A 26833-nucleotide genomic window follows, 5' to 3' on the forward strand; every position below is an offset into this window, starting at 1 on the left:
CATCAGGGGATTCTCATCTTTATATCTCCAACCTCCCAATAAGCCCCCTCTCACAACAGGATTTGACTGAGTTGTTTCTCAAGGATCTTTGTCAAAGCAGAATGTCCCACCCCTTTCTTTAACATTCAGATACAGATGTCTCCAATGCTGTCAGGAATACTGATGACCACAGACAAATGGTCACTCTCTAACAGACTGTTGACCTTGGCCAGAGTCCTCAGAATATGGTCCAGCTTCCATTGACATTGTGCTCTATTGTGTTCAGCCTGACCTTTTGCATTCCTTTAGTGCAGAAAGCTAAGCAAAAACCAAGGAACTCAGGCACACTTCAAATATGATAAACCCTTTCATTGGAATGTTCGGAATTGAAAATAGGATATCCAACTTTTTGTGGAAATCCTATTAGTTTTTTGGCCAACATTACATTGTTTACTTTGGATTGCCTTGTGCAGATACACAATTGAAGTTGGGGTTGGAAGATGGTGCCTTTGTTACAAGCCTTGCATAAAAACGTTCCCAGGCCACACTGATAAATTGCATTGTCTGCTGTTTTGGAATCACAGGAGACATCATCCAAGTTTATTTTGATATTGGGCTAGTGATGGTCCCCTCGAGGCCACAGAAGATATTCCTTGAAGTGTTGAGATCTGTTCTTCAAAAGTTGATGATTGTTACAGAAAAGACCTCATTAAATTAAAAAGAAAAACAATAATGATGGTTTTTTAAATGTCTTCTTAGATCTGTTAGTGCCAATCCACACAACTACATTCAGTCAGGTTACAGATCAGCCTGGTCACCTGGACCTTCTATTGACCTTACTCTATATTTGTATTGGCAGATATATTCAACGTTTGGGTAGACATAGAGATATCTGTAGTGTCCACTGGGCTGTGATAGTCAGAGGTCATGTCCTGCTCAATTAGAGGAATGTTCATTGCAGCCAGAGTCAACGCTGTCACTGAACCTTTGCTCAAACTCTGGCTGTAGATCATTAACAACATGTCCAGCTTTTGTTCTATGGACTGCACCTGGAATATACAGAGAAAAGACTTAGTGCAAATAACCAGAAATAAAATGAAGAAAGGATACAATGATCCAAAACTACCAATGATGTAATGTTCAAGCTATATTAAAGTGTGGTTAAATGTCAAAATGGAGATGTAGTCAGTAGTGTGATTGGTGATATAGTGATCTGTAAACACACATTTGCTGCCCTTTCTTGAGGGAAATACTAGAAACGTGGGAACATGAGGAGGCAAGTTAGCCCTTTGAGCTTAACTAAAAGCAAAATACTGCAGATGCTGGAAATCTGAAATAAAAACAAGAAACGCTGGAAATACTCAGCAGGTCTGGCAGCATCTGTGGAGAGAGAAGCAGAGTTAACGTTTCAAGTCAGTGACCCATCTTCAGAACCCTTTGAGCTTGTTCTGCTATTCATTTAGATCTGTGACCTAACTCCACATATCTGTCTTTGCCCCAAATCTTTTAATATCTTGGGTTAACAAAAATCTATCAATCACAGATTTAAAATGAACAAATAACATGAACTGCTGTTTGTGGAAGAGAGTTCCACACTTCTACAACCCTTTATGTCTAGGAATGTTTCCTAACTTTACTCCTGCAAGGTCTAGCTCTAATTTTTAGATTATGTCACCTAGTTCTAAACTCCTTTATCCTTTAGGGAAAGAAATCTGCTGTCCTTACCTGGTCTGGCCCACACGCGACTCCAGACCCACAGCAATGTGGTTGACTCTTAAATGCCCTCTGAAATGGCCTAGCAAGCCACTCAGTTCAAGGGCAATTAGGGATGGGCAATAAATGCTGGCCTAGCCAGTGATGCCCACATCCCACAAATGATTGAAAAAAACTATAGAGGTTTGATGGAGAATGAAGGATGTAATAAAAACAAGAAATGCTGGAATCACTCAGCAGGTCTGGCAGCATCTGTGAAAAGAGAAGCAGAGTTAGCGTTTCGGGTCAGTGACCCTTCTTCGGAACAGACAAATATTAGAAAAGTCACAGATTATAAGCAAGTGAGGTGGGGGTGGGGCAAGAGATAACAAAGGAGAAGGTGCAGATTGGACAAGGCCACATAGCTGACCAAAAGGTCACGGAGCAAAGGCAAACAATATGTTAATGGTGTGTTGAAAGACAAAGCATTAGTACAGATTAGGTGTAAATACACTGAATATTGAACAGCAGCAAGTGCAAACCTGAAAAAAAACTTCACACCCTACCTCCTGTAAGGACTCCATTCCATTCTCCCAGTTTCTCCGTCTTCGACGCATCTGCTCTGATGATGCTACCTTCCATGACGGTGCTTCTGATATGTCTACCTTTTTCCTCAGCCGAGGATTTCCCCCCACTGTGGTTGACAGGGCCCTCAGCCGTGTCCGACCCATTCCCCGCACCTCTACCCTCACCCCTTCCCCTCCCTCCCAGAACCGTGACAGGGTTCCCCTTGTCCTCACTTTTCATCCCACCAGCCTCCATATCCAAAGGATCATCCTTCGCCATTTTCGCCACCTCCAGCGTGATGCCACTACCAGTCGCATCGTCCCCTCCCTTCCCCTGTCAGCATTCCGAAGGGATCGTTCCCTCCGCGACACCCTGGTCCATTCCTCCATTACCCCCACCACCTCGTCCCCGTCCCAGGGCACCTTCCCCTGCAATCGCAGGAGGTGTAATACCTGCCCATTTACCTCCTCTCTCCTCATTATCCCAGGCCCCAAACACTCCTTTCAGGTGAAGCAGCGATTTACTTGTACTTCTTTCAATGTAGTATACTGTATTCGCTGCTCACAGTGTGGTCTCCTCTACATTGGGGAGACCAAGCGCAGACTGGGTGACCACTTTGCGGAACATCTCCGCTCAGTCCGCAAGCAGGACCCTGAGCTTCCGGTTGCTTGCCATTTCAACACTCCCCCCTGCTCTCATGCTCACATCTCTGTTCTGGGATTGCTGCAGTGTTCCAGTGAACAGCATCTCATCTACCGATTAGGCCTGCCGGACTGAACATTGAGTTCAATAATTTCAGAGCATGACAGCCCCCCATTTTACTTTCATTTTTAGTTATTTTTTCTTCCTTTTTTTTACATTCTTTTTTTACATTTTTTACAATCTTTTTTTGCATTTATTTCATTTCATCTTAGTTTGTTCAGTTTGCTTACCCACTGTTTTTTTCAGGTTTTTTTTCAGGTTTGCACTTGCTGCTGTTCAATATTCAGTGTATTCACACCTAATCTGTACTAATGCTTTGTCTTTCAACACACCATTAACATATTGTTTGCCTTTGCTCCGTGACCTTTTGGTCAGCTATGTGGCCTTGTCCAATCTGCACCTTCTCCTTTGTTATCTCTTGCCCCACCCCCACCTCACTTGCTTATAATCTGTGACTTTTCTAATATTTGTCAGTTCCGAAGAAGGGTCACTGACCCGAAACATTAACTCTGCTCCTCTTTCCACAGATGCTACCAGACCTGCTGAGTGATTCCAGCATTTCTTGTTTTTATTTCAGATTTCCAGCATCCGCAGTATTTTGCTTTTATTTTAATGAAGGATGTAAGTTTGGTTGCTACTTTCTTAAGCTTTGGGTTTTTATTCCCCCTTTAAAAAGTCACTTTCTTGCACAATACTTGCTTGCTAAATGCAGGTAAAAGCTGAATTGATTCCTCTCTCTCAACCATTTTACATAATTTATATTAATTTTGTCCAAAACACTGGGGCAAAACTGTGGGGTGGGGAGATGGTGAACCCCAACACATTTAACTGCCAGGACTGCTGCTGCTGACCCCCAAAGTTTGTGGGGTCAGGGCAAAGTCCTTTGATTTACATGACAATGGTGGGTGCCTGCTCCACAGATTCCAGTGCAGGTAGCAAGCCGACTATTGTTGTGACCTGGAGCTGCAACCCCCTTGCTCCTCCTCTATGGCAAATTACCTGTTTCTCCACTTTTATCACCCGTCCCATCATGCTCATCTCATCAAAGGGTTCCAGTTCTGGTGGGACTTTCTCTCCTTTCTCACGCAATTTCTTGTCCGTGGGCATCTGGCCTTTCCCAATGATTTGGTCAACTCTGTGGAAATGTGAAACAACATCAAAGTCAGCAAAAACCAAAGCAGTTAATGTTGTGTCCTGTATTCCTGCCTTTTATTCTAAAGAAAATAAAAAGAAACCAAGGCAGGGTGCAGAAATGGGGCATCACTGTTGGGTCTTGCATACAGCAGGCACTTTAGTGGAAATTAGCGAATGCTATACAGATTATTTTCCATCCATTGACACTAATGGTCAGAAAAGCGCAGGCAATATTCTGGTGAGCTGCCTGCTGCATGCTGGACACCACAGGTGGCGCCGGGCTTGGAAAACTCCACCCTTTGTCTTCTTCAAGCAATCTATGCAACAGCAGTCAAAGGCAAAGCAGTTTAGGGAGGAAATTCTAATGCTTAGGGCCTAAGTAGCTGAAGGCATGGCCACCAATGGTGGAACAATGAAAATTGGGAATGTGCAAGAGGCTAGCATTGGAGAATTGCAGAGATCTCGGAGAGTTGTACAGCATTGGTGGGGGCTCTGCAAACCAATGTGTTCAGAACCTGGGTTTGTTTTCTTCAAAGTACAGGAGACTGTGAGGTAATCAAACTCAATATTTGAAAATTATGGATCTACTGACAGAGCTGCTCCAGGAAAGTTGCTCTGAGTGCTGAAGGATTCACATCCCAGGGTGTACAAGGTAAAAATGAGGTCGTTATGAATAAGAATGAAAGGTAGGGAACTTTTTGCCCATTGGGTAACAGAATTCTGCACTATGTTAACAGGGAAGGGCATTGAAGCTGACGGTATAAATGGGCTCAAAAGACAAGAGGATGCATTTCTGCTGGAAGAAAGGGAAAAGCTTACTACAGCTAATACTCTTTACATGTACCTAAAAATACTAACCCTCAATTTTCATTCTTTCCACAGTCACATCAGAGTTAGCAAGAACAGTGTCGCAATGACATTTGTTATGGTTACTCAGCACTTCCTTTTTTAGCATAAGTACCTTAAAAGGCAGTGGCAGCAGAGTCTTTGAATGTTTTTAAGGCAGAGGTAGATAGATTCTTGATAAGCAAGGGGGTGAAAGGTTATCGGGGGCAGGCGGGAAAGTGGAGTCGAAGTTATAATCAGATCAGCGGAGCAGACCTAAGGGGTTGAGTGACCTACTCCTGCTTCTAATTCTTATGTGTGTACATCTATCAGTTTTGTATAAAAAGTTCTGCCAACATAGAGGCTCAGTTCACAGAGTCAGCATTAAACACTCCCAGGGTAGGTTCAACATGGGCTAAATACTGTAACCGGGACTGAACCAGGACAGTCCGGTGAGATGTCCCACTATAACTGGCACTGTCCGGTGAGATGTCCCACTGTAACCGGGACAGTCCGGTCAGCTGTCCCACTGTAACCGGGACTGTCTGGTGTGATGTCCCACTGTAACCGGGACTGTCCGGTGAGATGTCCCACTGTAACCGGGACAGTCCGGTCAGCTGTCCCACTGTAACCGGGACTGTCCGTTGAGATGTCCCACTGTAACCGGGACTGTCCGGTCAGCTGTCCCACTGTAACCGGGACTGTCCGGTGAGATGTCCCACTGTAACCGGGACAGTCCGGTCAGCTGTCCCACTGTAACCGGGACTGTCTGGTGTGATGTCCCACTGTAACCGGGACTGCCCGGTGAGATGTCCCACTGTAACCGGGACTGTCCGGTCAGCTGTCCCACTGTAACCGGGACTGTCCGGTGAGATGTCCCACTGTAACCGGGACAGTCCGGTCAGCTGTCCCACTGTAACCGGGACTGTCTGGTGTGATGTCCCACTGTAACCGGGACTGCCCGGTGAGATGTCCCACTGTAACCGGGACAGTCCGGTCAGCTGTCCCACTGTAACCAGGACTGTCCGGTCAGCTGTCCCACTGTAACCGGGACTGTCCGGTCAGCTGTCCCACTGTAACCGGGACAGTCCGGTCAGCTGTCCCACTGTAACCAGGACTGTCCGGTCAGCTGTCCCACTGTAACCGGGACTGTCCGGTGAGATGTCCCACTGTAACCAGGACTGTCCGGTCAGCTGTCCCACTGTAACCGGGACTGTCCGGTCAGCTGTCCCACTGTAACCGGGACTGTCCGGTCAGCTGTCTCACTGTAACCGGGACTGTCCGGTGAGATGTCCCACTGTAACCAGGACTGTCCGGTCAGCTGTCCCACTGTAACCAGGACTGTCCGGTCAGCTGTCTCACTGTAACCGGGACTGTCCGGTCAGCTGTCTCACTGTAACCAGGACTGTCCGGTCAGCTGTCTCACTGTAACCGGGACTGTCCGGTCAGCTGTCTCACTGTAACCGGGACTGTCTGGTGAGATGTCCCACTGTAACCGGGACTGCCCGGTGAGATGTCCCACTGTAACCGGGACAGTCCGGTCAGCTGTCTCACTGTAACCAGGACTGTCCGGTCAGCTGTCTCACTGTAACCAGGACTGTCCGGTCAGCTGTCCCACTGTAACCTGGACTGTCCGGTCAGCTGTCCCACTGTAACCGGGACTGTCCGGTCAGCTGTCCCACTGTAACCGGGACTGCCCGGTCAGCTGTCCCACTGTAACCAGGACTGTCCGGTCAGCTGTCTCACTGGAACCGGGACTGTCCGGTCAGCTGTCCCACTGTAACCGGGACTGTCCGGTCAGCTGTCTCACTGTAACCGGGACTGTCCGGTCAGCTGTCTCACTGTAACCGGGACTGTCCGGTCAGCTGTCCCACTGTAACCGGGACTGTCCGGTCAGCTGTCTCACTGTAACCGGGACTGTCTGGTGTGATGTCCCACTGTAACCAGGACTGTCCGGTGAGATGTCCCACTGTAACCGGGACAGTCCGGTCAGCTGTCCCACTGTAACCGGGACTGTCTGGTGTGATGTCCCACTGTAACCGGGACTGCCCGGTGAGATGTCCCACTGTAACCGGGACAGTCCGGTCAGCTGTCCCACTGTAACCAGGACTGTCCGGTCAGCTGTCCCACTGTAACCGGGACTGTCCGGTCAGCTGTCCCACTGTAACCGGGACAGTCCGGTCAGCTGTCCCACTGTAACCAGGACTGTCCGGTCAGCTGTCCCACTGTAACCGGGACTGTCCGGTGAGATGTCCCACTGTAACCAGGACTGTCCGGTCAGCTGTCCCACTGTAACCGGGACTGTCCGGTCAGCTGTCCCACTGTAACCGGGACTGTCCGGTCAGCTGTCGCACTGTAACCGGGACTGTCCGGTGAGATGTCCCACTGTAACCAGGACTGTCCGGTCAGCTGTCCCACTGTAACCAGGACTGTCCGGTCAGCTGTCTCACTGTAACCGGGACTGTCCGGTCAGCTGTCTCACTGTAACCAGGACTGTCCGGTCAGCTGTCTCACTGTCACCGGGACTGTCCGGTCAGCTGTCTCACTGTAACCGGGACTGTCTGGTGAGATGTCCCACTGTAACCGGGACTGCCCGGTGAGATGTCCCACTGTAACCGGGACAGTCCGGTCAGCTGTCTCACTGTAACCAGGACTGTCCGGTCAGCTGTCTCACTGTAACCAGGACTGTCCGGTCAGCTGTCCCACTGTAACCTGGACTGTCCGGTCAGCTGTCCCACTGTAACCGGGACTGTCCGGTCAGCTGTCCCACTGTAACCGGGACTGTCCGGTCAGCTGTCCCACTGTAACCAGGACTGTCCTGTCAGCTGTCTCACTGGAACCGGGACTGTCCGGTCAGCTGTCCCACTGTAACCGGGACTGTCCGGTCAGCTGTCTCACTGTAACCGGGACTGTCCGGTCAGCTGTCTCACTGTAACCGGGACTGTCCGGTCAGCTGTCCCACTGTAACCGGGACTGTCCGGTCAGCTGTCTCACTGTAACCGGGACTGTCCGGTCAGCTGTCTCACTGTAACCAGGACTGTCCGGTCAGCTGTCTCACTGGAACCGGGACTGTCCGGTCAGCTGTCTCACTGGAACCGGGACTGTCCGGTCAGCTGTCTCACTGTAACCGGGACTGTCCGGTCAGCTGTCCCACTGTAACCAGGACTGTCTGGTCAGCTGTCTCACTGGAACCGGGACTGTCCGGTCAGCTGTCCCACTGTAACCAGGACTGTCCGGTCAGTTGTCCCACTGTAACCAGGACAGTCCGGTCAGCTGTCCCACTGTAACCGGGACTGTCCAGTGAGATGTCCCACTGTAACCGGGACTGTCCGGTCAGCTGTCCCACTGTAACCGGGACTGTCCGGTCAGCTGTCCCACTGTAACTGGGACTGTCCGGTCAGCTGTCCAACTGTAACCGGGACTGTCCGGTGAGATGTTCCACTGTAACCGGGACTGTCCGGTCAGCTGTCCCACTGTAACTGGGACTGTCCGGTCAGCTGTCCAACTGTAACCGGGACTGTCTGGTGAGATGTTCCACTGTAACTGGGACTGTCCGGTGAGATGTTACACTGTAACTGGGACTGTCCGGTGAGATGTTCCACTGTAACCGGGACTGTCCGGTGAGATGTTCCACTGTAACCGGGACTGTCCAGTGAGATGTCCCACTGTAACCGGGACTGTCTAGTGAGATGTCCCACTGTAACCGGGACTGTCCGGTGAGATGTTCCACTGTAACCGGGACTGTCCAGTGAGATGTCCCACTGTAACCGGGACTGTCCGGTGAGATGTTCCACTGTAACCGGGACTGTCCAGTGAGATGTCCCACTGTAACCGGGACTGTCCGGTGAGATGTCCCACTGTAACCGGGACTGTCCGGTGAGATGTTCCACTGTAACCGGGCCTGTCCGGTCAGCTGTCCCACTGTAACCAGGACTGTCCTTTGAGATGTCCCACTGTAACCGGGACTGTCCAGTGAGAAGCCCCACTGTAACCGGGACTGTCCAGTGAGATGTCCCACTGTAACCGGGTCTGTCCAGTGAGATGTCCCACTGTAACCGGGACTGTCCGGTGAGATGTCCCACTGTAACTGGGACTGTCCGGTGAGATGTCCCACTGTAACCGGGACTGTCCGGTGAGATGTTCCACTGTAACCGGGACTGTCCAGTGAGATGTCCCACTGTAACCGGGACTGTCCAGTGAGATGTCCCACTGTAACCGGGACTGTCCGGTGAGATGTTCCACTGTAACCGGGACTGTCCAGTGAGATGTCCCACTGTAACCGGGACTGTCCGGTGAGATGTCCCACTGTAACCGGGACTGTCCGGTGAGATGTTCCACTGTAACCGGGACTGTCCGGTCAGCTGTCCCACTGTAACCAGGACTGTCCGGTCAGCTGTCCCACTGTAACCGGGCCTGTCCGGTCAGCTGTCCCACTGTAACCAGGACTGTCCTTTGAGATGTCCCACTGTAACCGGGATTGTCCAGTGAGAAGCCCCACTGTAACCGGGACTGTCCAGTGAGAAGCCCCACTGTAACCGGGACTGTCCAGTGAGATGTCCCACTGTAACCGGGTCTGTCCAGTGAGATGTCCCACTGTAACCGGGACTGTCCGGTGAGATATTCCACTGTAACTGGGACTGTCCAGTGAGATGTCCCACTGTTCACTGGGACTGTCCGGTGAGATGTCCCACTGTAACCAGGACTGTCCGGTCAGCTGTCCCACTGTAACCGGGCCTGTCCAGTCAGCTGTCCCACTGTAACCGGGACTGTCCAGTGAGAAGCCCCACTGTAACCGGGACTGTCCAGTGAGAAGCCCCACTGTAACCGGGACTGTCCAGTGAGAAGCCCCACTGTAACCGGGACTGTCCAGTGAGATGTCCCACTGTAACCGGGTCTGTCCAGTGAGATGTCCCACTGTAACCGGGACTGTCCGGTGAGATATTCCACTGTAACTGGGACTGTCCAGTGAGATGTCCCACAGTTCACTGGGACTGTCCGGTGAGATGTCCCACTGTAACCAGGACTGTCCGGTCAGCTATCCCACTGTAACCGGGACTGTCCAGTGAGAAGCCCCACTGTAACCGGGACTGTCCAGTGAGATGTCCCACTGTAACCGGGACTGTCCGGTGAGATGTTCCACTGTAACTGGGACTGTCCAGTGAGAAGCCCCACTGTAACCGGGACTGTCCAGTGAGATGTCCCACTGTAACCGGGACTGTCCGGTGAGATATTCCACTGTAACCGGGAGTGTCCGGTGAGATATTCCACTGTAACCGGGACTGTCCAGTGAGATGTCCCACTGTAACTGGGACTGTCCGGTGAGATGTCCCACTGTAACCAGAACTGTCCGGTCAGCTGTCCCACAGTAACCGGGACTGTCCAGTGAGATGTCTCACTGTAACTGGGACTGTCCGGTCAGCTGTCCAACTGTAACCGGGACTGTCCAGTGAGATGTCCCACTGTAACCGGGACTGTCCGGTCAGCTGTCCCACTGTAACCGGGACTGTCCGGTCAGCTGTCCCACTGTAACTGGGACTGTCCGGTCAGCTGTCCAACTGTAACCGGGACTGTCCGGTGAGATGTTCCACTGTAACCGGGACTGTCCGGTCAGCTGTCCCACTGTAACTGGGACTGTCCGGTCAGCTGTCCAACTGTAACCGGGACTGTCTGGTGAGATGTTCCACTGTAACTGGGACTGTCCGGTGAGATGTTACACTGTAACTGGGACTGTCCGGTGAGATGTTCCACTGTAACCGGGACTGTCCGGTGAGATGTTCCACTGTAACCGGGACTGTCCAGTGAGATGTCCCACTGTAACCGGGACTGTCTAGTGAGATGTCCCACTGTAACCGGGACTGTCCGGTGAGATGTTCCACTGTAACCGGGACTGTCCAGTGAGATGTCCCACTGTAACCGGGACTGTCCGGTGAGATGTTCCACTGTAACCGGGACTGTCCAGTGAGATGTCCCACTGTAACCGGGACTGTCCGGTGAGATGTCCCACTGTAACCGGGACTGTCCGGTGAGATGTTCCACTGTAACCGGGCCTGTCCGGTCAGCTGTCCCACTGTAACCAGGACTGTCCTTTGAGATGTCCCACTGTAACCGGGACTGTCCAGTGAGAAGCCCCACTGTAACCGGGACTGTCCAGTGAGATGTCCCACTGTAACCGGGTCTGTCCAGTGAGATGTCCCACTGTAACCGGGACTGTCCGGTGAGATGTCCCACTGTAACTGGGACTGTCCGGTGAGATGTCCCACTGTAACCGGGACTGTCCGGTGAGATGTTCCACTGTAACCGGGACTGTCCAGTGAGATGTCCCACTGTAACCGGGACTGTCCAGTGAGATGTCCCACTGTAACCGGGACTGTCCGGTGAGATGTTCCACTGTAACCGGGACTGTCCAGTGAGATGTCCCACTGTAACCGGGACTGTCCGGTGAGATGTCCCACTGTAACCGGGACTGTCCGGTGAGATGTTCCACTGTAACCGGGACTGTCCGGTCAGCTGTCCCACTGTAACCAGGACTGTCCGGTCAGCTGTCCCACTGTAACCGGGCCTGTCCGGTCAGCTGTCCCACTGTAACCAGGACTGTCCTTTGAGATGTCCCACTGTAACCGGGATTGTCCAGTGAGAAGCCCCACTGTAACCGGGACTGTCCAGTGAGAAGCCCCACTGTAACCGGGACTGTCCAGTGAGATGTCCCACTGTAACCGGGTCTGTCCAGTGAGATGTCCCACTGTAACCGGGACTGTCCGGTGAGATATTCCACTGTAACTGGGACTGTCCAGTGAGATGTCCCACTGTTCACTGGGACTGTCCGGTGAGATGTCCCACTGTAACCAGGACTGTCCGGTCAGCTGTCCCACTGTAACCGGGCCTGTCCAGTCAGCTGTCCCACTGTAACCGGGACTGTCCAGTGAGAAGCCCCACTGTAACCGGGACTGTCCAGTGAGAAGCCCCACTGTAACCGGGACTGTCCAGTGAGAAGCCCCACTGTAACCGGGACTGTCCAGTGAGATGTCCCACTGTAACCGGGTCTGTCCAGTGAGATGTCCCACTGTAACCGGGACTGTCCGGTGAGATATTCCACTGTAACTGGGACTGTCCAGTGAGATGTCCCACAGTTCACTGGGACTGTCCGGTGAGATGTCCCACTGTAACCAGGACTGTCCGGTCAGCTATCCCACTGTAACCGGGACTGTCCAGTGAGAAGCCCCACTGTAACCGGGACTGTCCAGTGAGATGTCCCACTGTAACCGGGACTGTCCGGTGAGATGTTCCACTGTAACTGGGACTGTCCAGTGAGAAGCCCCACTGTAACCGGGACTGTCCAGTGAGATGTCCCACTGTAACCGGGACTGTCCGGTGAGATATTCCACTGTAACCGGGAGTGTCCGGTGAGATATTCCACTGTAACCGGGACTGTCCAGTGAGATGTCCCACTGTAACTGGGACTGTCCGGTGAGATGTCCCACTGTAACCAGAACTGTCCGGTCAGCTGTCCCACAGTAACCGGGACTGTCCAGTGAGATGTCTCACTGTAACTGGGACTGTCCGGTCAGCTGTCCAACTGTAACCGGGACTGTCCAGTGAGATGTCCCACTGTAACCGGGACTGTCCGGTGAGATGTTCCACTGTAACTGGGACTGTCCGGTGAGATGTTCCACTGTAACTGGGACTGTCCGGTGAGATGTTCCACTGTAACCGGGACTGTCCGGTGTGATGTTCCACTGTAACTGGGACTGTCTGGTGAGAAGTCCCACTGTAACCAGAACTGTCCGGTCAGCTGTCCCACAGTAACCGGGACTGTCCAGTGAGATGTCCCACTGTAACTGGGACTGTCCGGTCAGCTGTCCCACTGTAACCAGGACTGTCCTTTGAGATGTCCCACTGTAACCGGGACTGTCCAGTGAGAAGCCCCACTGTAACCGGGACTGTCCAGTGAGATGTCCCACTGTAACCGGGTCTGTCCAGTGAGATGTCCCACTGTAACTGGGACTGTCCGGTGAGATGTCCCACTGTAACCGGGACTGTCCGGTGAGATGTCCCACTGTAACCGGGACTGTCCGGTGAGATGTTCCACTGTAACCGGGACTGTCCAGTGAGATGTCCCACTGTAACCGGGACTGTCCAGTGAGATGTCCCACTGTAACCGGGACTGTCCGGTGAGATGTTCCACTGTAACCGGGACTGTCCAGTGAGATGTCCCACTGTAACCGGGACTGTCCGGTGAGATGTCCCACTGTAACCGGGACTGTCCGGTGAGATGTTCCACTGTAACCGGGACTGTCCGGTCAGCTGTCCCACTGTAACCAGGACTGTCCGGTCAGCTGTCCCACTGTAACCGGGCCTGTCCGGTCAGCTGTCCCACTGTAACCAGGACTGTCCTTTGAGATGTCCCACTGTAACTGGGACTGTCCAGTGAGAAGCCCCACTGTAACCGGGACTGTCCAGTGAGAAGCCCCACTGTAACCGGGACTGTCCAGTGAGATGTCCCACTGTAACCGGGTCTGTCCAGTGAGATGTCCCACTGTAACCGGGACTGTCCGGTGAGATATTCCACTGTAACTGGGACTGTCCAGTGAGATGTCCCACTGTTCACTGGGACTGTCCGGTGAGATGTCCCACTGTAACCAGGACTGTCCGGTCAGCTGTCCCACTGTAACCGGGCCTGTCCGGTCAGCTGTCCCACTGTAACCGGGACTGTCCAGTGAGAAGCCCCACTGTAACCGGGACTGTCCAGTGAGAAGCCCCACTGTAACCGGGACTGTCCAGTGAGATGTCCCACTGTAACCGGGTCTGTCCAGTGAGATGTCCCACTGTAACCGGGACTGTCCGGTGAGATATTCCACTGTAACTGGGACTGTCCAGTGAGATGTCCCACTGTTCACTGGGACTGTCCGGTGAGATGTCCCACTGTAACCAGGACTGTCCGGTCAGCTATCCCACTGTAACCGGGACTGTCCAGTGAGAAGCCCCACTGTAACCGGGACTGTCCAGTGAGATGTCCCACTGTAACCGGGACTGTCCGGTGAGATGTTCCACTGTAACTGGGACTGTCCAGTGAGAAGCCCCACTGTAACCGGGACTGTCCAGTGAGATGTCCCACTGTAACCGGGACTGTCCGGTGAGATATTCCACTGTAACCGGGAGTGTCCGGTGAGATATTCCACTGTAACCGGGACTGTCCAGTGAGATGTCCCACTGTAACTGGGACTGTCCGGTGAGATGTCCCACTGTAACCAGAACTGTCCGGTCAGCTGTCCCACAGTAACCGGGACTGTCCAGTGAGATGTCTCACTGTAACTGGGACTGTCCGGTCAGCTGTCCAACTGTAACCGGGACTGTCCGGTGAGATGTTCCAACTGTAACCGGGACTGTCCAGTGAGATGTCCCACTGTAACCGGGACTGTCCGGTGAGATGTTCCACTGTAACCGGGACTGTCCGGTGAGATGTTCCACTGTAACCGGGACTGTCCGGTGAGATGTTCCACTGTAACCGGGACTGTCCGGTGTGATGTTCCACTGTAACCGGGACTGTCCGGTGTGATGTTCCACTGTAACTGGGACTGTCCAGTCAGCTGTCCAACTGTAACCGGGACTGTCCAGTGAGATGTTCCACTGTAACTGGGACTGTCCGGTGAGATGTTCCACTGTAACTGGGACTGTCCGGTGAGATGTTCCACTGTAACTGGGACTGTCTGGTGAGAAGTCCCACTGTAACCAGAACTGTCCGGTCAGCTGTCCCACAGTAACCGGGACTGTCCAGTGAGATGTCCCACTGTAACTGGGACTGTCCAGTCAGCTGTCCAACTGTAACCGGGACTGTCCAGTGAGATGTCCCACTGTAACCGGGTCTGTCCAGTGAGATGTCCCACTGTAACCGGGACTGTCCGGTGAGATGTTCCACTGTAACTGGGACTGTCCGGTGAGATGTTCCACTGTAACTGGGACTGTCTGGTGAGAAGTCCCACTGTAACCAGAACTGTCCGGTCAGCTGTCCCACAGTAACCGGGACTGTCCAGTGAGATGTCCCACTGTAACTGGGACTGTCCAGTCAGCTGTCCAACTGTAACCGGGACTGTCCAGTGAGATGTCCCACTGTAACCGGGTCTGTCCAGTGAGATGTCCCACTGTAACCGGGACTGTCCGGTGAGATGTTCCACTGTAACTGGGACTGTCCGGTGAGATGTTCCACTGTAACTGGGACTGTCCGGTGAGATGTTCCACTGTAACTGGGACTGTCCGGTGAGATGTTCCACTGTAACCGGGACTGTCCGGTGAGATGTTCCACTGTAACCGGGACTGTCCAGTGAGATGTCCCACTGTAACCGGGACTGTCCGGTGTGATGTTCCACTGTAACCGGGACTGTCCGGTGAGATGTTCCACTGTAACTGGGACTGTCCGGTGAGATGTTCCACTGTAACTGGGACTGTCCGATGAGATGTTCCACTGTAACCGGGACTGTCCGGTGAGATGTTCCACTGTAACCGGGACTGTCCGGTGAGATGTTCCACTGTAACTGGGACTGTCCGGTGAGATGTCCCACTGTTACCGGGACGGTTCGGCGAGATGTTCCACTGTAACCGGGACTGTCTGGTGAGATGTTGCACTGTAAAATTCTAGCGTCCATTATAAAAGATTTTATAGCAGAGCACTTCGAGAACAGTGGTAGAATCGGACAGAGACAGCATGGATTTACAAAAAGGAAATCATGCTTGACAAACCTACTGGAATTGTTTGAGAATGTAACGAGTAGAGCTGTTGAGGGGAAGCTAGTGGATGTGGTTTATTTGGACTTTCAGAAGGCTTTCGACAAAGTCCGACATAAGAGATTAGCATGTAAAATTAAAGCACATGGGATTGGGGGTAGTGTATTGCAATGGATAGAAAATTGGTTGGCAGACAGGAAACAAAGAGTAGGAATAAGCGGGTCTTTTTCCGAATGCCAGGCAGTGACTAGTGGGGTACCGCAGGGATCGGTGCTAGGACCCCAACTATTCACAATATATATTCATGATTTAGATGAGGAAACTAAATGTAATATCTCCAAATTTGCAGATGACACAAAATTGGGTGGGAGGGTGAGTTGTGAAGAGGAAGCAGAGAGGCTTCAGGGTGATTTGGACAAGTTGAGTGAGTGGGCTAATACATGGCAGATGCAGTATAATGTGGATAAATGTGAGGTTATCCAATTTGGTAGCAAAAACAGGAAGGCAGATTATTATCTGAATGGCTATAAACTGAGAGAGGGGAATATGCAGCGAGACCTGGGTGTTCTCGTACACCAGTCGCTGAAGGTAAGCATGCTGGTCCAACAGGCGGTAAAAAAGGCAAATGGAATGTTGGCCTTCATAGTGAGAGGATTCGAGTACAGGAGCAGGGATATCTTGCTGCAATTATACAGGGCCTTGGTGAGGCCACACCTGGAATATTGTGTGCAGTTTTGGTCTCCTTATCTGAGGAAGGATGCTCTTGCTATAGAGGGAGTACAGCGAAGGTTTACCAGACTGATTCCTGGGATGGTAGGACTGACGTATGAGGAGAGATTGAGTCGGTTAGGATTATATTCGCTGGAGTTCAGAAGAGTGAGGGGGGGATCTCATAGAAACCTATAAAATTCTAATAGGACTTGACAGGGTAAATGCAGGAAGGATGTTCCCGATGGCGGGGGAGTCCAGAACCAGAGGTCATAGTCTAAGGATACGAGGCAAACCTTTCAGGACTGAGATGAGGAGAAATTTCTTCACCCAGCGAGTGGCTTGTCCGGTGAGATATTCCACTGTAAATGGGACTGCCTGGTGAGATGTCTCGCTATAACCGGGACCGTCTGGTGAGATGTCCCACTGTAACTGGACCATCCAGTGGTTAATTTTAACGTCACAGGATGGTGTGGTGTGGTGTTGGAGGGGGGTTAAAATGAAGCCTTGCATCATGTCAGGGACCTACCAGCGACCTTTGTGAGCTGGCACAGTCAGCAGTGCACCACTGCACCACCGATGCACTCCGGTACGAAGGGCCGGTGACTATGTCCACTTCAGGAGTGACCCTGAGAGCTAGGTCCATAGGGCCATCGGATTTGGGTCCATCATGGAAATCCCACAGTCCAAGCGGTCATAGACTGCACCCATGTGGTCATCAAGGGGTCGCCAGGCGACCAGCTGCATACGTAAATGGAAAGGGCTTCCACTCACTCAATGTGCAGTTCAAATGTGACCACTGGAAGCGATTCATGCAAATCTGTGCCTGCTTTCCAGGCAGCTTCCATCACGCCTTCATCCTGCATCTGTCCCAGCTGCTGTTGCTGTTCATTGAACTGGCTCAGATGGAGGGATGGCTTCTTGGAGACAAGGGCTACCCCTTGAAGACATGGCTCCTGACGCAGTGAGAAACCCCACCACTGATGCAGAGGAGAGATACAACGCCAGCCGCGGCGTGACAAGAGTCACCATTGAGCAGGCGATCGGCATGCTGAAAATGTGCTTCCGCTGCCTGGATAGATCAGGTGGTGCCCTGCAGTACGAACTAGAAAGGGTAGCTCGTATCATTGCTGTCAGCTGTGCTCTGCACAAGTAGGCACTCAATAGTGGAAAGGCCTTGCAGGATGAGGAGAGATGTGAGCAGGACATCTCCTCGTGATGAGGACACTGAGGACTTAAAGCAGGAAAGACAGAGTGCACCCAGGCACCGCATGCAGGGTGAGCAGAGAGCAAGGGATGCAAGGCAAAGCCTTATGGATCATAGGTTCTCCACACCATAGGAAGCATCATGAGCTCTGCAAGCCACACAGCACCCTCGCTCACCTGCTGTGCAGCAGTCCGCATCAACAACATCTTTCTCTCAACCATTAGAGGCAGCAGCAGACTGAGCCATTGTCCATGTTACTGCATCTGTGAATATACACAGGTGTAATGCTGGCATGGCAGTGATGTTATTCCATACAGTAGCAGTTCTGAAAGGCCAATGATGTAATGGGAGGAGACACGATCAGCACATGCTGCCACTCTTCATTCATACAGTAAAACCGGCACAGATCTTAGTGAAGAACATTTAGTGAATTAACTTTTTACAGTGTAGTGTCACTCGTGCAGAACCATTTGTGACACGGTGTTTTGCTGAAACATTTGTGGGCGCTCCATCGAGGTGCCACCTCTGCGCTAGCAGCCTGATTGGAGAAGGCTGCTGATCAGATTGCCCTTTGGCTGTGGATGACTTCAGTGGTCATCCTCTGTGTGCACGAGGCCTGGAGGGCCACGGCTGGCTGGGGGAATCCTGTGTCAGTGCAGAACTCTCCTCTGACATTGCGACTGCTGGAGCTTGACTCACTGGCGGAGGGGCCGGCGTCCACATTGGAATCACCTTGAGGGGCGACCCCAGATGTGGCACACATGCTCGCCTCCTCCATCTCAGGGCTCCTTTAAACCCCTCTGCTCTCCCGGGAAGGACCAGGGACAGTCTCCATGCCCCTGGTCCCTCTCTCACCTTGCCACTGATTTGTGAATCTGATGGTCTCGGCGAGGGATTGTAGGTCAGTGCAGATGAATGGAATGTGGCTCACCAGGAGGGCTGCCGCCATCTCCATGGATGAAGCCATGTGCTCAAATGCCTGGGACACGGCAGCTATCATGGCCAGGATTGACTCCCCCATTGTCCACTCAAGGCTGTGCGCAGCCTGTGGCATCTCCACCAGATGTTGCCAGGATTACTGCTGGAGCTCCAGCATGCCCTGTTCTGTCCACAACAGAGGGTCATCAGTAGCCTGGGGCTCAGCATGGGCCTGGCCACTCACAGCCCTCCGACTATCAGAGGCCTTGGCTGTCTCAGCCTCAGTTAGCTACTCGGGCGTGTGTGCAGTGCTCTCACCAGCTTGTGACCTAGACTCTAAGGCCAATCGCATTTCCACCGAGGTGAAAGTATCTGCGTTGGTGGAAGGTGTGGGAGTGTCATGGGACGCTGCTTCCTCAGAGGATGTCTCTTCTTCTGAGGTGTGAGAGGAGTCTTGAGTTGCAAGGGTCGATTCAGAGCATGGACCTGCAAGATACAATGAGAAGAACACACTGTCAGTCTTGATGTTGTACATGTAACGACTATGACAGCATTGTCTCGAACAATAACAATTGCACAGTCATCATTGTGTATATCAAATGGCTGTATGTTCACCCTGGGCCCTGAGCTCTACATCAACGAATGAACAGTCCACATGAATGGATGCAATTTCCAGGGCCTCCTCCTCAGCCTATGTCAGCGTACACACATCCGGCACTCCTCCAGTACGGCTCACCTCATGAGAATTGTGGGCCCTCTTTGCCTGGAGGAGCAAGGAGTCAGAGATTAAACATGGCAGGTCAACAATGTGACACATGTCGCAAGAGTGGTGCTGGGCACAAAGGTGGGGAATGTTTGGTCTGCACTACTGAGTGAGCCGCTCATGTAGGTGTCATGCTCTGAGACGCAGTCAAGGGTGAGTTCTTTCATACATTCAGCCATTCATGCCACGTCATTCCTCCCTGCCCAACCTCCATGTCTTTGGCATGGCAGTGGTACACATGTGACATGCTGTGTGGGCACACCCAGGTTCAGTGGAGCCATGATACAAAATGCCACTTACTTTTGCAGTGCGGAGCAAATCGTTCATCCTCTTGTGACACTGTAACCAGTCACGCCAGATGGCCCAACAGTTACTAACCTCCTCTGCCACCTCCAGCCAGGCTGCCTTGGTCAGGTGGGAGGGCATCTTCTTACCATGGCTGGGAAAAAGGACCTCCCACCTTGCCCGCACAGCCTGGAGGAGAGTGGGCAGGGAGATATCGCTGAACTGTGGAGCCACCCTGGAGCACTTCTGCCATCTTCACATATTTTGCCTGGTGCAGAAAACGAGCAGCTTATTCAGCAGTACAAAATTTCACTCACTTCTGGATGCAGATTTCTTCTTTAGGTTTTTAACACTAATGCAAGACTGGCCGCCTTTAAATAGGGCCCCAGCACCTGATACTCAACTGACCCGACACCGATCACAGCATCTGAAATCCCGCACCCTCCACATCATTTGGGGGAGGGGCAGTGTGCTGTCTCGATGTTAATGAGCTGCTGCACTGAATATCGCGGCAGCTCCGCGATGGGCGGTCCGCACGGGCGAGATCAGTGGCAAGCTGGTAATATCCAGCCAAGTGTGTTTTGATTTTCACAAGCATTCGATCAGGTGTCACACAAGAGGTTATTACACAAAATTCAGGCCCATGAGATTGGGGACAGGAGAAGCTGGTGCTGTTTCCATGAAGAAGAGAAGGGTGAGAGGAGATTTGATACAAGTGTTTACAATCACAAAGTGTTTAGACAGAGTAGATAGAGAGAAACTGTTCCCATTGGCTGAAGTGTCAAGAACAAGAGGACTGAAAATTAAGGTGAATAGCAAAAGAACCAAAGGTGACATGAGGGAAAACTTTTTTACGCAGTGAGTGGTTAGGATCTGGAATGCACGGCCTGAGAGTGTGATGGAGGTAGATTCAATCGTGGCTTTCAAAAGGGAATTGGATAAACACCTGAAGAGAAATAATTTGCAGGGCTATGGGGAAAGGACGACAGAGTGGGACTAGCTGATTTGCTCTTACAGAGAGCCGGCATGGACTCAATGGGCTGAATAGCCTTCTTCTGTGCTGTAAGCATTCTATGATTCTAATCACTCTCATGCACTTCCCAACCAGCTACTAAAGGAAGAAACACGGCTTGATCCATTCTGTGGCACCAGACACGTTGACTCAGGTCACAGTAGACGTACCGTGACTGAAGGCTCTTGATTCGGCCCAGCATGTCCAGATGTCCAGCGGAGTATTGCTCTATCACGTCTTTGACGTCGTATGGTCGCAATGTCTCTTTAAACTTCCTCTTTGCTACAAGAAATTTGAGGATCCTGCAGGGGAGAAGAGTGTAAAAAAAACATTTGGGAAATTCAGTAATAGGTGGTAATCCGCTAGTTTGATGGTTGTGAGTTAGTCTACAATTTGAACCACAGCAGCCAAGTTTACGAGCTGAGACACCAGGAGACCTGCTGCGAAATATTTTAAGATAAGACCTAGAACATAAGCATTGCACACCAGCATGTTCCCACCTTTGATTGTTTTCCCACAGCTTCTGGGTTTTCCTGTTGGACTGACAGTTGCTAACTCAGCACAGACTGCCACACCACTTACTGAGCCATTGTTAGAATGGATCTGGGTGTTCCACTGTAAAAAGAAAATGATCTATGACAAGACAACAGCATGTGATTGATTGTGAACCTCAATCACTGTCAGGGGCTAATGTTTAATACTGTGGAGTGATTATATACCAAAACTGTAACTGATGGGTTCACACAACATCAAAAACAGTGAGAGAAAAGCTTAAGTAGTTTATAACTATTGTCTGAACATCAAGGGCATATTACTGATCTGGAATCACCCAGTGCATCAGTTACCCAGAAAACATAACCTATTCACTTACCGAGCTGGATGGCATTGGATAACTGCTGCAGTGGTGCTCTGTGGTGCATGAGATGGTTCCTGTGGTGCAGGGGTTGAGGAGGGAAGTTGTCTGGAGGACATCAGGGTGACAGTTGAGTAGTGGAGGTTGAGTAACAGAATGTTCCAATACAGCACTAGGCAGCTTGGTCGATCAGCTCTGTGCTGGTGTTTTTCTCCATATGGATCCTCTAGTCTCATCACACTCCCGCTCACTCTCCATACAATTTAATATTCCTCTTTTTAGCCAATTATCTAATACCATGTTAAAAAATATGGACTTTGCTTCAACAGCTTTGTGGCAAAGAATTCCCTATTCGAACCATCCTCTATGCCAATACATTTACTCTACAATCTCTCCTTCACTTTTTGGTGATTATCTTAAATCTGTGCTCTCTCATTACTGTCTCATAGACCAATGGAAACACTTTATTACTATTCACCTTATCGCACTCTTCATAATTAGGATGCCCTCTATTAGGACAAACTTTAATCTTCCTAGGTATAGTGAAAAAGCCCTATCATCTCAAGCCTCTCTTCATAATTGTAACTCCCCATCCCTGCAAATCTTCATAGCTTGTAACATCCTAGTGAACCTGCACCACACTTTTACCACTGCTTTTAGATTTGCACTGTCTTTCCTTCATCGGACGGGGTATTGAGTACAAGAGTTGGCAGGTCATGTTACAGTTGTATAGGACTTTGGTTCGGCCACATTTGGAATACTGCGTGCAGTTCTGGTCGCCACATTACCAAAAGGATGTGGATGCTTTGGAGAGGGTGCAGAGGAGGTTCACCAGGACGTTGCCTGGTATGGAGGGCGCTAGCTATGAAGAGAGGTTGAGTAGATTAGGATTATTTTCATTAGAAAGACGGAGGTTGAGGGGGGACCTGATTGAGGTGTACAAAATCATGAGAGGTATAGACAGGGTGGATAGCAAGAAGCTTTTTCCCAGAGTGGGGGATTCAATTACAAGGGGACATGAGTTCAAAGTGAAAGGGGAAAAGTTTAGGGGGGATATGCGTGGAAAGTTCTTTACGCAGAGGGTGGTGGGTGCATGGAACGCATTGCCAGCGGAGGTGGTAGACGCGGGCACGATAGCGTCGTTTAAGATGTATCTAGACAGATACATGAATGGGCAGGAAGTAAAGAGATACAGACCCTTAGAAAATAGGCGACAGGTTCAGATAGAGGATTTGGATCGGCGTAGGCTTGGAGGGCCGAAGGGCCTGTTCCTGTGCTGTAATTTTCTTTGTTCTTTGTTCTCTTTGTATGAGGAACCAGAAACTGGACACAATACTTCAACTGCAGCTTTTGGTCCTGTACAAGTTCAACATTATCTCAGAAAGTGTTGGAAATGCTCAGCAGGTCACAATGAAAGGTCATCAACCTGAAACGTTAACTCTGTTTCTCTCTCCACAGATGCTGACAGACCTACTGAGGATTTACAACATTTTCTGTTTTTATTTCAGATTTCCAGCATCTGCAGTACTTTGCTTTCAATATTATCGCCTTGCTTTTGCACCCTTTGCCATTAGAAACAAAACCATGGGTTCCAATTGCCTTTTTTGCAGATTTATCTATTTGTTCCATCATTTTTAATGAGCTAGATCTCTCTGCTCCTTTACTCCATTTAAAATTTTACAGTATAAGGCATATTCTTCTACCCATTATGTCCAAAAGGTATTAGTTCACATTTTCTACAGTAAAGTGCATCTGCCACCTAACTGTAAACCCTGACAGCACCCTATGTCCTCCTGCAGTCTTTCATCATTCTTATAACAATCTGATAAACATCTCAAATTCAGCAAACCTCACTGTTATGAGAATGTATGAAAATTCTGAAAGTTTGCTTTATTAACTTTTATAATCAAGGATGATTTAAACAAAACTTTCCTTGAGGTAATTAAATGGGCGGGAGAAGAGTTTTGGTTTGGGTAGAATGTCCCTGATCTATGATAGCAGCATGGTTAATGGGCCCAATTACCTTTCTTCATTCATACCTTCTTCGTTCTGATGACATCATTACATAAATAGCTGTGTTTTAAACTGACAATCGATGCTTCAACCAATGAACCAGCTGGTTCGCATTTGACAAACTAAAAATCTGCTTTCTTCATTTGGGTTACTGGGAATCAACCAATTAAAATAGATACAGGTAAAATGCAAGTCTGTCTGGATGACATATTGGTTAAAAGCTGAACAAAACACTGTCACAACCAATCATGACATCACTTCTTCCTATTGTTGGTTGCACATAAGTTGAAGTAAAACACTTTTAAGTTGTGAGTCACAGTTACAAGCCTGTTTATTTAATGTTTGTCTCTAAATATGTTATTTGTAACAAATAATCTAAAATGCAGTTTTTAGAGACTGCCTTCATCAAAAGGAACTTTTGTCGTATGTCATGCCAGCCCCCACCTGCCAAGAGCGAGGCATATTCATTTTGTTATGTGAACATTGATTTGAAAACTGTTGCTGAAGTGAAGAAAGGACTTGTTTAAAAAATCACCAGGCCCTTGGCTGGAAATATATTTGCATATTAACAGACAGTGCTTGTGGAGACAAAGGGGTTACTTCTCTTATCCAATTTAACCCACAATGGATTTTGAGCACCAGGTATTGTGTGTAAGAAGAGACATTCCAGGGTCAGCTAATACCAGAGAATCCATAAACAGATGTGGTCAGATCAGCTGGTTATGTGACTAACCTGCTTGGCAACCTGGTTTTTCTGAATTGTACAAACAGTTTGAACTCAGTGTCTGTTTGCTCCTGGACTGAAAAGACCTCTCCTGGCTGGCTCGCCACAGCCTCTCCTGTCTGCTCCCATCACTTTCTCACGGAACTCCAAATCCACTGAAGACACATGAACTCCAAGAGAGAAAAGTATCCTGCAGCAAACAAGGTTTAAGAAGAATACTGGGCCCCAACGAAAAGCAAGTTCTACATACAATCAAGGACTCTACAGTGAGCTCGAAGAACCATAACAAAACTCCTCTTCAGAGATTGCCTCAAACTTTTCCACTTTATTTTTCTTCTGCTCTTTTCTGTCTCTATATGCATGTGAGTATTGCGTATGCATGCTTGCGTGGGCGCATTGTGTATCTGTACACTTTACTGCAGAAAATGTGAACTAATACTTTTTGGACATAATAGGTAGAAGAATATGCCTTATACTGTAAAATTTTTAATGGAGTAAAAGAGCAGAGAGATCTAGCTCATTAAAAATGATGGAACAAATAGATAAATCTGCAAAAAAGGCAATTGGAACCCATGGTTTTGTTTCTAATGGCATAGGATGCAAAAGCAAGGAGGATGTAACTAGTCGAATAGATAAGGGAGAACCAGTGGATGTGGTGTATTTGGACTTACAGAAGAATTTCGATAAAGTCCCACATAAGAGATTAGCGTGCAAAGTTAAAGAACATGGGATCGGGGGTAAGGTACTGACATGGATAGAGAACTGGTTGGCAGCCAGGAAACAAAGAGTAGGAATAAACGGATCTTTTTCCAAATGGCAGGCAGTGACTGGTGGGGTACCGCAGGGATCAGTGCTAGGACCCCAGCTATTCACAATATATATTAATGATATAGATGAGGGAATTAAATGTAATATATCCAAGTTCGCAGCTGACACAAAGCTGGGTGGGAGTGTGAGCTGTGAGGAGGATGCAGAGAAGCTCCCGTGTGATTTGGACAGGTGGAGTGAGTGGGCAAATACATGGCAGATGCAGTATAATGTGCACAAATGTGAGGTTATCCACTTCGGTGGCAAAAACAGAAAGGCAAATTATTATCTGAATGGCAATAGATTGGGAAAGGGGGAGATGCAGCGAGACCTGGGTTTCCTTGTGCACCAGTCGCTGGAAGTAAGCATGCAGGTGCAGCAGGCAGTTAGGAAGGCAAATGGTATGTTGGCCTTCATAACGAGAGGATTCGAGTACAGGAGCAAGGATGTCTTGCTGCAATTATACAAGGCCCTGGCGTGACCACATCTGGAGTATTGTGCGTAGTTTTGGTCTCCTTATCTTGCTACGGAGGGAGTGCAGCGAAGGTTCATCAGATTGATTCCTGGGATGGCAGGACTGACGTATGAAGAGAGATTGGGTCGATTAGGCTTGTATTCACTAGAGTTTAGAAGAATGAGGGGATCTCATAGCAACCTACAAAATTCTAATACTGAACAGACTAGATGCAGGAAGGATGTTCCTGATGGAGGGGGAGTCCAGGATGAGGGGTCACAGTCTAAAGGATAAGGGCAAGCCATTTAGGACTGAGATGAGGAGGGATTTCTTCACCCAGAGAGTGGTGAACCTGTGGAATTCACTACCACAGAAAGCAGTTGAGGCCAAATCATTAAATATATTCAAGAAAGAGTTAGATATATTTCTTAGGGCTAAAGGAGTCAAGGGATACGGGGAGAAGGCGGGAACAGGATACTGAGTTTGGATGATCAGCCATGATTGTATTGAATGGCGGTGCAAGCTCGCAGGCCGAATGGCCTACTCCTGCTCCTATTTTCTATGTTTCTAAAACAACAACAAATGTGCATTTTTGTGAAGAAGCTTTAAATGAGAAGAATAATTTATTGGCTTATTTTCTTGTCAATATGTTAGATATTGATTTAGTGAGATACATTGTATGATTGCTTCAAGAGTGACATCCATTTAAGAACTCAGTATGTTAAAGAGCTAAGTGCCAGGATGTAGTCATGTGACTAAAAGCCATAGTCACTCTGCAACTGTAACTTCCTAGACAAACGTTCTGTACATAGCTTTCTCTGTATTGTATATAATAGTTAGCTGTTAATAAACCTGTTTGAGATCTTCAAGGAATTGGAATCCCCATAACTCATTGTGTTATTTAAGACAACACGAAGAACACATGACAAGATAATGGTGGCAGCTGTGGTGAAAAGACAAGCATGAAGACCCAGGCGAAAACAGAAAACCAGTGAAGAAACTTTAAAAAAGTACCTGAAAGGAGTCAAAGAAATACTAGCCCAAACAGTGGAAAGCAGAAAAACTTACCACCAGCTACAAGAGGCAGAGCACTGAATGACAGGCAGCAAATACATTCCTCTGATCATGTGAGTCATTGTGCTGATGGTCGAGGGATCCTGGTTTTAAAAAAAAGCTTTGATGTACTTAAAAAAATTGATTTTTTAAGGCTCCATAGGAGAGAGAAAAAAACGGGGAAACCCAACTCCTCCCTCAGGCTGATCAAGGTCGTGCCATTACGGGAGGCGTCTAGAAAAAAAAACACAGCAAGCCCTGAGCACTGCAGAGCCTCTATTCATGCAGCCAAAGCTAATAAAACCATTAAACCAGTCAACCGTGGAAAAGACAAACAAACTTTAGCAGCCAAAGCTAAAACAAATAATTAAACCACTCAAGTGTGAAGAACGTAAACAATCTCTAGAAAAAAAGCAAAGAG

The 26833-nt window shown here is 49.5% G+C and overlaps 1 protein-coding gene across 1 annotated transcript in view; it reads right to left on the reverse strand.

The window, feature by feature from the left end:
• Window positions 1–745: 745 nt before the first annotated feature.
• LOC137347025 (potassium voltage-gated channel subfamily KQT member 4-like) overlaps window positions 746–26833 on the reverse strand; it is a 307740-nt gene continuing 281652 nt past the window's right edge. The window contains exons 26-28 of the mRNA XM_068011033.1: window positions 20679–20810; window positions 3940–4075; window positions 746–1028 (exon numbers count right to left, since the gene is read on the reverse strand). Coding sequence (XP_067867134.1) covers window positions 816–1028; window positions 3940–4075; window positions 20679–20810 — 481 coding nt within the window. The 3' untranslated portion in view covers window positions 746–815. The remainder of the gene's footprint in view (window positions 1029–3939; window positions 4076–20678; window positions 20811–26833) is intronic.

Source organism: Heterodontus francisci, chromosome 31 (assembly GCF_036365525.1).
Source record: "Heterodontus francisci isolate sHetFra1 chromosome 31, sHetFra1.hap1, whole genome shotgun sequence".
Classification (NCBI taxonomy): domain Eukaryota; kingdom Metazoa; phylum Chordata; class Chondrichthyes; order Heterodontiformes; family Heterodontidae; genus Heterodontus; species Heterodontus francisci.